The sequence below is a fragment of the Hyperoodon ampullatus genome, assembly GCF_949752795.1.
Source record: "Hyperoodon ampullatus genome assembly, chromosome: 12".
Taxonomy (NCBI): Eukaryota; Metazoa; Chordata; class Mammalia; order Artiodactyla; family Ziphiidae; genus Hyperoodon; species Hyperoodon ampullatus.
This window is the reverse complement of record NC_136925.1, coordinates 40,994,966-41,004,971: the sequence shown is the minus strand read 5'-3', so window position 1 is coordinate 41,004,971 and position 10,006 is coordinate 40,994,966. Positions and strand designations below refer to the sequence as shown.

The 10,006-nt window shown below is 43.6% G+C and overlaps 1 protein-coding gene and 1 pseudogene across 2 annotated transcripts in view; one reads left to right on the top strand and one right to left on the bottom strand.

The window, feature by feature from the left end:
* Nucleotides 1-2,608: 2,608 nt before the first annotated feature.
* On the bottom strand, nucleotides 2,609-2,868 carry LOC307061441 (V-type proton ATPase subunit e 1-like; annotated as a pseudogene). Its single transcript has one exon. The product of its transcript is annotated as a V-type proton ATPase subunit e 1-like (transcript).
* A 6,202-nt stretch (nucleotides 2,869-9,070) lies between these two features.
* Nucleotides 9,071-10,006, top strand: part of SLC22A16 (solute carrier family 22 member 16) — a gene marked incomplete at both ends in the record, with an annotated part of 28,368 nt that continues 27,432 nt past the window's right edge. The window contains one exon of the mRNA XM_079716720.1: nucleotides 9,071-9,138. Coding sequence (XP_079572846.1) covers nucleotides 9,071-9,138 — 68 coding nt within the window. The remainder of the gene's footprint in view (nucleotides 9,139-10,006) is intronic.

The window sequence follows — 10,006 nt, the reverse complement described above, 5'->3', positions numbered from 1 at the left end:
AGGTGGAGGGGATTTCTAGGCTGAACGAACAGCATGAGCAAAGGGATGGTGGTGTGAATGAACATCCCTCATCACAGGATCCAATGGAACCTTACAATTCTGGAGAAGAGGGACATGACTGGAAGTGATGCTTGAGAGGTAAGCAGGGATCCAGTCCTGGAAGGCCTTGGAGGCCATGCTGAGGAGATGAAACAATTCTGAAAGCCAGGGGGCCATGGAAGGATTTTACTGATGGCATGGTCTATTTACATGGGAATTTTACAGAGGTCATTCTGGTAATCTGAGGCATGATGGGTGGAGTTGTCCAGTAGAGAGCTGGGATAAGGGGCTAGAGCTATGGGAGAGCAATGGGCTGGGGGAGTCTGTAGGTAGGTGATGAGAACAGAAACCATCTATCTTTGCATGGTTGATGGTCCACATTGAACAAGACAGTCCACATTGGGATGAGGGCTGGGATCTGGAGGCTGTGGGACCACAGAACATCAGAGTATTTTCTCACATGCCAGGGACCCTAAGTCACCCAATCTAACAACTACTCTTAGATTTAGAAGGATGCACGAACACTGTTTTCTCTTAGGCCCCTTCCTTTATCCCCTCCCTATCTGCCCATGTCCCTTCCACCCACTGGCAGAAATACATCTGCACTGTATTTGTGCTAAAATGACCTCACTGTATTTCTAAGATGGAAAGTGTGCTGTTAGTGGGCTCCTCTTTAGGAGAACCCAAGACTTGTCTGAGTGGTGGGTAGTGTTTGAACCAGGCCCTTTTGGTTTTCTTCCATTCATTTGTGGAGAAACTGGTGCTCTTAGGAAACTGCTTAAATTTTGTTTCATTATTCCCTATGTTTGGATTCTGTCCACTCAGTCATTCAACACATACTTACTGTATTCAGTCATTCAACACACCTGCTATATGTCAAAGTTCCTGCCCTCATGGAGATTATATTCTATAGTAGTGATAATATATATATATATATGATATAGTAGTCATATATATATATATTAGGTTGAAGAAAAATAAAACAAGGTGGCATGGTAAGGGGCTAGAGAGTGATGAAGACTGATACTTGAGGAGGAGCAGAGAAATCTTCTCAGAAGAGGCAACATTTGAACAGTGACCTGACTGAAGTAAGGAAGCGGCCATATGGTTCTTGGGGAAAGAGGTCTCAGGTAGAGGAAATTGAACTCAGAAACAGAGACTAGATTTGTGGTTACCAGGGGCAGGGGGTGGGGGTAGGGGTAGGGAAAATGGGTGAAGCTGGTCAAAGGGTAAAATTACCAGTTATAAGATGAATAAATTATGGGGATCTAATGTACAGCATGATGAATACAGTTAAAAATACTGTATTGTATACTTGAAAGTTGCTAAGAGAGTAGATCTTAAAAGTTTTCACCAAAAAACTATGTGAGGTGATGGATGTGTTTCCTAACCTTACTACAGTAATAATTCTGCCATTTATACATATATCAAGTCATCACATTGTACACCTTAAAATTACACAACGTTATATGTCAATTATATCTCAGTAAAGCAGGGAAAATAAAAGTTACAGGAAAGTTTCCAGACTGTGGCAGGCGGGGTGTGATTTTTTTTTCTTTTTTTTTTTTTTTTTGCTGTTGTTTTTTTGTTTTTGGTTTTGGCCGTGCTTTGCGGCTTGTGGGATTTTAGTTCCCCAACCAGGAATCAAACCCAGGCCTTTGGCAGTGAGAGCGTGGAGTCCTAACCACTGGACCACCAGGGAATTCCCTGTTTGGTTTTATTGTTGTGGCTGTTTTATTTGGGACATAATCTTAAATTGAAAAATAAACAGAAAGTCAAAGTGGAAAAAAGAAGAAGTTTTGAGGTAGAGGGAATAGCAAGTGTAAAGTGCAGGGACCGGGGTGTGTTTGCTGTGTTAGAGGAATGAGCTAGGAGGCCAGTGTGGCTGGAGTGAAGAGTGGTTGAGAAAGAGAGGTAGGAGAGGAGTCAGAGAAGCAGCCAGGGTCATGGAAGGACTTTGATTTTATTCTAAGTGTGCTAGGAAGCTGCTGAGCAAGGGAGTGTCATGATCTGAATTTTATATATATATATATTTTTTTCCCATAGAAAGCAGAAAAATTATTTATTCCAAAAGATGGCAGAAATAAGAAATTCATCCTGAAAATATACTTTGGTATAATTCTGGTGAGACAGATTTTCCCTCTGAACATGTTCTCCTACTGACTGCCCCACTGCAGTCTTACTGTGTATAACAGTTTCCAAACACTTCCCTCATTTTCATGTTGTGAGCAGGCAGGAGCCACCTTCAAATCCACAGGATCCAAGGAGGTAGTAACATTATTTCTCAGAAGAATGGCACTTTCTATCTAGGAAGAGTACATAAACATTTTGTGGAAGCAGCACAGTGTAGATTAAATAGGCACATCATTCATCAAAATGTAAAGAAGGAGACAGGAAAAAATACTTCATTCTAGAATAAGATATTCAAATGTGGTGTGAATGTTTAAGGGAGCTGACGGCCAAGGTGGGCAAGTCAGGGAAGGTGGTCTGGGTATGGAGGTGCTTTTGCATCTAGAGGAGTTCTCTTCGTGACCTCAATGACTGAGCCCTGGTGAGCAGGTCTTCTTCCTCAAGGCCAATGATGTTTGAGGTACCTACCAGATGGTTTCATTTTTCAACTGTGGTCCAAAGAGAGGGTTAAGTTGGGCCAGAACTGCAATCAGCCAAAAGGGATAGCAGCAAACTGAACAGGTCACCAACATGGTGATGATAATGATGATAACTCCCCAGTTGGGACCCTTAGGGATGAACCCAGGGCACCAAGAAGCCAAGAAAGCCCTAGAACACACTCATCATGATGAGAGGCACTGTGAAGCCAGTATACACCATGGTTGCTGCGGGAGGTGTCAGCCCCCACCTCACTTTGGTCCCATCCGGAAGTGTCAACTTGAATTATATTTTTCAGGAACGCTTGCCTGCTGTGTGGGGCAAGGGAGGAAACAAGGGGACCAGTTAGGAGGATGTTGCATAATCTAACAAGGGATGATGGTTTGGATAAAGAGGTTAGCAGTGGGGGTGGAGAAAAGTGTTCAGAATCAAGCTCTATTATAAAGGCAGAGCAACTAGAATTTTCTGATGGAAAAGGATGTGGAGTGTGAAAACGGGAGAGGAGTAAAAGAAGATACCAAGGGTTTTGGCCTAAGCAACTGGGTGAAAGTGGTGCCATTTACTGAAGTGGGAAGTTCTGGAGAGAAGCAGGATTGAGGGTGGCCATGGTAAGTTTGAGGTGGCTTTTAGGTAGGTGATGGAGACATGGAGAAGGTAGTGGTATTAACAAGTCTGGAGTGCTGGGGTGAGGTCAGCTTGGACATATAAATTTGGGAGTCATTAATGTAAGTTTTGAAAGCCATAGGACTAGATCACGGTTGGTATGCTTTTTTCTGTTTGCCAGCAGAAGGGCAAACAGAAGGGCCAGATAGTAAATATTTTAGGCTTTGTGGGTCATACAGTCGGTCATAGCTACTTAAGTCTGCCACTGTAGTATGAAAGCAGCTGTAGGTAATCTATGAATGAATGAGCATGACTATGTCCCAATAAAACTTTATTTGTAGAAGGAAGTGGCAGGCCAGATTTGGCCCATGGACTGTAGTTTACCAACTCTTGGACTACATGATGCTACTAGGGAGAGTGTAAAAAAAGAAGAGATAGCTCAGAGCCCTGGGGCACTCCAACATATAGAGAAAATGGGAAGAAGAGGAGGATCGAAGAGACTGAGATACAGAAAGTGGCAAAGTAATAGGAAAATCAAGAGACTGGGCTGGCACAGAAGCAAAGGAAGATGTTTCAAGAAGGACAATATGATATTGTGGTGCCAGTAAACACTGTGAAAGATTTTGAAATGAGCGCCCCCCACCCCTCCACCTGCCAAATAGAATGTCTGTCTAGTATACCCTTTAGGGTTATCTTCATCTTTCATTGTCTTTGAGCTATTTTATAACTTTTTAAGTTGTGGAAAACTGATCATAGCCAATGATTCTTGTCCACAGAAATGAATTGCATCCCGTGGAATGCAACTGATTGCACTGGTGGAATGCAATTACCCTGTGGATAGAAAAGTTCTGCATCTATTCGTAAATCTGTTCTAGAATTCCTTATTGCTTTAATACTTGGGCTTCATTGAATTCTTCTTTGAACTGATTGTAACATCTTATTAGTTCCCTCATTAATTAATGATTAAAAGAGGGGCTTCTCTGGTAGCTCAGTGGTTAAGAATCCGCCTGCCAATGCAAGGGACACTGGTTCGAGCCCTGGTCTGGGAAGATCCCACATGCCGCGGAGCAACTAAGCCCGTGCACCACAACTGCTGACCCTGAGCTCTAGAGCCCACGAGCCACAACTACTGAAGCCCACGCGCCTAGAGCCCATGCTCCGCAACAAGAGAAGCCACCGCAATGAGAAGCCCACACACCGCAACAAAAGAGTAGCCCACGGGCTTCCCTGGTGGCGCACTGGTTGAGAGTCCGCCTGCCGATGCAGGGGACGCGGGTCCGTGCCCTGGTCCGGGAAGATCCCACATGCCGCGGAGCGGCTAGGCCCGTGAGCCATGGCCGCTGAGCCTGCGCGTCCAGAGCCTGTGCTCTGCAACGGGAGAGGCCACAACAGTGAGAGGCCCGCGTACCGCAAAAAAAAAAAAAAAAAAAAAAAGAGTTGCCCCCACTCGCCGCAACTAGAGAAAGCCCGCACAAAGCAACAAAGACCCAACGCAGCCAAAAATAAATAAATAAAATTTAAAAATCAAATCAAATCATTGACGTGTTCATTGTATATTTGTATGCGAGTCATGATTTTACCTTTTAAAATTATTTTTTAACGGTGGACATTGAGTAAAATAAGGGTTGAAAACTGACCATGGAATTTGGCAATATGGAGATCATGGTGATAAGAGCTATTTTGGAGAAGTAGTAGTAAAAGATTGGAGCAGATGCATAAAACTAAATGATAAAGACACATGGGCACAGGAGTAAGTAAATAGACCAGTGGAACAGATGTAGAGAGTCCAGAACAAACCCACATGTAAATAGAAACTTTATAGATGACAGAGGTGAAAATGCAGAGAAAAGGGTGGAATATATTCAATAAATGGTGCTGGAACGATTTTTTACGTGTATGGAAAAAAACAAAATTGGATCTTTACCTCAAATCAAGTAATCTGTTCCAGTGGCTTTAAGACCTAAATAAGAAAAGCCAAAGGCTAAAACTTTTAGAAGAAAACAGAATATTTTTGTGACCTCATGGAAAAACAAAAAATTTAAAACAAAATACAAAATCACAAACTATAAAGGAAAATATTTATGAATTTGACTTAATTAAAATAAAAAAATACCACTTCTGATCATCAAAAAACACCATAAAGAGATTGAAAATACAATTATTCCTAATGCTTAACTGACAAAGGTATCTGGAATATACAAAAAGCCCTTACAAATCAAAATAAATAAAAATAACCTAATAGAAAAATGTACAAAAATATGAATAGGTAATTCTCAGGAAAGGAAAACCAAATGATCAATGAAGATATGAAAAGATGTACAACCTCAGTACTAATTAGGGAAATGCAGATTTAAACTCCAACCATTTCACATCTCTGGCACTGACTAATGTTTAAGGGTCTGATGAAACAAGTATCGTGACAAAGGTGTGGTGAACTTTTATAGCCTCCCAGTTGGAAGGCAAATTTGTATGACCACTTTGGAGAGCAATTCAGCAATATTTAATAGTTGATGTATGTGCCTTACAACACAACAACTCCATTCCTAGGTATATGCCTTAGAAAAACTCTAATATATGTACATAGGGACTCTTTATAGCAGTATTGCTGTAGTAAAAGTCTGAATACAATCTGCATGTCCATCAATTAGAAAATGGTTAAGTAAATTGTGGTTTGTTGGAACAATGGAGTACTAAATAACAATGAAAAAGAAATGAACTAGAGCTACACATATTAATATGCATGAATTTCACAAACAAATATTCAGAGGAAAAATCAAGTTGCAGAATACATGCACATACCTAGATTTTAGTGATATATCTTGCACATTTTTTCGTTAGATTTATTCCTAAATATTTATGTTTTCAGTGCTATTAAAATGTTTTTTTTAATTTCAGTTTCCAGTTGTTCACTGCTAGCATATAGACATACAATTAATTTGTTGTATATTAATCTTATCATGCAACTTTGCCAAAGTCACTTATTCTAATAGTTTTTTTTTTTTTTTTTTGTAAACTCCATCAGATTGTCTACATAGATTATCATATCATCTGTGAATACAGACAGTTTTACTTCTTCCTTTCCAATCTGGAGAACTTTTTCTTTTTCTCTTTTCTTGCCTGAACCCCCAGTACAATATAGTGGCAGTGAGAGCGGACATCCTTATTTTATTCCTGATCTTAGGGAGAAAGTGTTCAGTCTTTCAGACATTAAGTATGCCATTAGCTATGAGTTTTTTGTTGATGACTTTTATCAGATTGAGGAAATTCCCTTCTGTGATACTGTGATATAATAAGAAATACATATTCCGTCTTAATTCTCAGTTCCTGACACAGAGCTCCTAAAGCTCTTGTAAGTTCCTGAGTGATAGGGGTGATAGGAGGATCTGTTGTTATCATACTTGGTCTTAATTCCCAGTTCCTGACACAAGAGCTTCTAAGACCTTTAGAATCTCTAGGGTGATAAAGGTGTCTTTCTGGTATGGTAATAAGATGACAGGTGGCTGGAGGCCCCTAGATAACTTAAAAATGGGAGCTGGTTTCTAGAAAGACCAGGCAGGCATTAGAGAGTTGTAATTTTCAGCCCTGCTTTCTGACCTCCCAGGAAGGGAGAGGGGCTGGAGTGTGAGTTAATCACCAGTGGCCAATGATTTAATCAACCATGCCTGTGTAATGTAACCTCCATTGAGATTGAGAGAGCTTCTGGGTTGGTGAACATATGGGGTGCTGGAAAGGTGGCGTGCCTTCCGTGTTCCTTCCTCCGTACCTTGCCCTATGTATCTCTTCATCTGGCTGTTCATCTGTAGCCTTTATAATACCTGTTATAATAAACAGGTAAATGTAAGTCAAGTGTTTTCCTGAATTCTATGAGCTGTTCTAGCAAATTATTGAACCTGAGGAGGGGGTAGTGGGAACCCTGATTTTTGTCAGTTTATCAGAATTACGGGAAGCCTCGGACTTGTGATTGGCATCTGAAATAGGGGACAGTATTGTGGGACTGAGCCCTCAACTTGTGGGATCTGATGCTAACTCCAATAGTTGGTGTCAGATTTGAATTACATTTAGGTAACCCAGCTGGTATTTGGAGAGTTGGAGAATTGGTTGTTGGTATGAGCAAAAACCCACACATTTCATGTCATAAGTGTTCTATGGGCAGAAACAGATCATAATACATTCTATTCCTAGTTTGTTGAGTGTCTTTATTATGAAAGGATGTTAGGTTTTTTGTCAAATGCTTTTTTTGCATCTATTGAGATAATCATATGGTTTTTCTTTTTTAGTTTGTTAGTATGGTGAATTTTATTGATTGATTTTCAGATGTTAAACCACTCTTGCTTTCTTGGAATAAACCTTACTTGGTCATGACGTATTGTCCTTTTTATAGAAAGATGCATTCAATTAGCTAAACTTTTGTTAAGAATTTTTTATGTCTATCTTCATGGGGTATACTGGTCTGTGGTTTTCTTATGTCTTTGCCTGGTTCTGATATCAGGATAATACTGGCCCATAGAATGAGCTGGGAGGTATTCCCTACTCTTCAGTTTTCTTGAAGTGTTATGTGCAGAATCAGTATTATATCTTCCTTAAATGTTTGGGCCTCGGGTTTTCTTTGCGGGAAGGTTTTTAACTACACATTCAATTTCTTTAATAGATATAGGGCTATTCTGGTTATCTGTATTTTTCTTGAGTGGGTGTTGGTAGTTTGTGTCTTTCAGGGAATTTGTCCATTTTATCTATGTTGTGCCATTTCTATTTGGTGTAATTAGAATAGCAGATAAAAGTTCAACTTTCCCCATATCTCCCTCCTCCCCCCACCACGTGTACCTCCCCAGCATTTCTAAACTTAAGACTTTCTAGTTAGTAAGACTCTACCTAATTAAAAAAAAATCCATTCCAAATTGTTTATTACTTAATGGATTAATCATTCCAGGAGCATTTGCATTTCAATAGAATTATTCATAGCAAAAATAAATAAATCATTAACGGTGTTATTTCAGGCTTTGTGACAAGTAGGTAAGGGAGGTACTTCGGGAGATGCGCTTTCCTCTTTTTCAAATCCTCTTCAAGTACAAGTTTGCTATTTTCACTATTTTGCTTAAGTTTCCACCCAGGGAGTTCCCTTTGCCCTTTGGTTAGCATAAGATATTTCACAGAGCTCTGCAAGATCCTGCCACTTCTCAGGGTCATCAGAATCCATTCTCTATGCCCTGCTCTTGTACATCCCTGTCCTGGCCCTCAAAAGGGTGGACTTCTCTGAGAAAGCGATATTTGTGCCCAAGAGTGGAGTCCAGAAATGTGCATATAAAGCCAAGTGCTGGGGTAGACTCAAGCACAAGTTTGAGAGCCACGGAGGTAAGGTGCGCGGCTCCAGACCGAACCCCGGCCTCCGCATTCCCTCCTTGGGCTGTCGGGCGACAACCTTTACCCAGGCACCGGCGCTTCCCTCGGGCGGCGACCCAAACGGACGTGGTGAGTGGCCAGGGTCTGATGGGGCGGCGGGGAGGCCGCGGGAAGTGGCGGGGCTGGGCGCACCGTGCTACTGCGGGCTCCGGGAGCACAGCGCACTGCGAAAGAGGCCGCGGCGGCGGGGACTCGCTCGATGGGAAGAGAGAGGAACAAAGCCTGGCCCCGCGCGCGGCTCGAGCACTTGACGCGCGGGGGACGCAGAAGCCGGGGCGGGCCGGGGCGGGCCGAGGCGCGGCGGGCGGGGGCCGGGTTGGGCTGGGCTGGGCTGGGCTGGGCTGGGCTGGGCGCTGTGCCCGCAGCCCCCGGCTCTAGGCGAGCCTCGCGCGTCCGGCTTAGGAGCGCGGGGCACGGTGGCAGCATGGGGTGCGGCAGCGTGGGGTCCGGCAACTTGGAGCTGATTTTTGACAGCGTGGGGCACTTTGGCAGGTAGCGAGTTGGAGTGGGGGTGAGGAGGGAGGTCGGTGCCGGGGGTGGCGGAGCGGGAGCCGAGTGGGAGGAGGCGCCGGTGGGGTCTGTTTCTTCCCGTTGCGACGGGGTTCTCGCGCTGAGCTCGCGATCCGAAAACATTTCCATCCGTCCTTTCCCAGAGAAGTCGGGAGGCCTGCGTCCTGACTCCTGGCCCTGGCTGGGCTCATCCTCTCGAACTCTGGCGGCGGCACCTCCCCAGAGCAAGCAGTGGGCGCTGGGGCTCGCTTCGGGAGTGGTGGTTGCAGGGCTCGTCAGGCGCGCCTACCGCTTGGCAGGTGGAACCTGGGGCGCGCCGTCTGCGGGTGCCGGCGTCCGGAGCCCCGGCTGGAAAGCCAGCTCACAGGAGTAGAGGAATGCCTGTTCTTGGCGGCTCATTTCTCTTATCGGCCAAACGGGCTCCTCTTTCATTTCCCCAGAAGACTGCTGCCCCGCCCCGCCCCGCAGTAGAGTCTCCCTCAGTGCCTGGCAGGTATTGAATTGCTCCAGAAACAACCGTTAGCGGTTGTTGTTTTGTTTTGTTTTGTTTTCCGTCTATAGCAACCTAATATGTGCCAGCTACACAGTGCTTTATTTGATGCCCACGGAATCTTGTAAAGGGGGTGAATCCTTATCTTAATGATTGGGACACTGAGGACCCCACAGGTCCCTCAGTCTGTGGGTCAAGGACCCAAAGCTACGGCAAGGTGGGACCTAGGTTTAACCTTTGTACGATTGTCACCCTCTTTTCATTTGTCAAATTAATTTAAAAATTTTAAAGTGTATTCATTCATTCGTTCATGGAGAAAACACTTCTCTGTCTGACCTGGAACGTTTTGGGAGGAGAGGT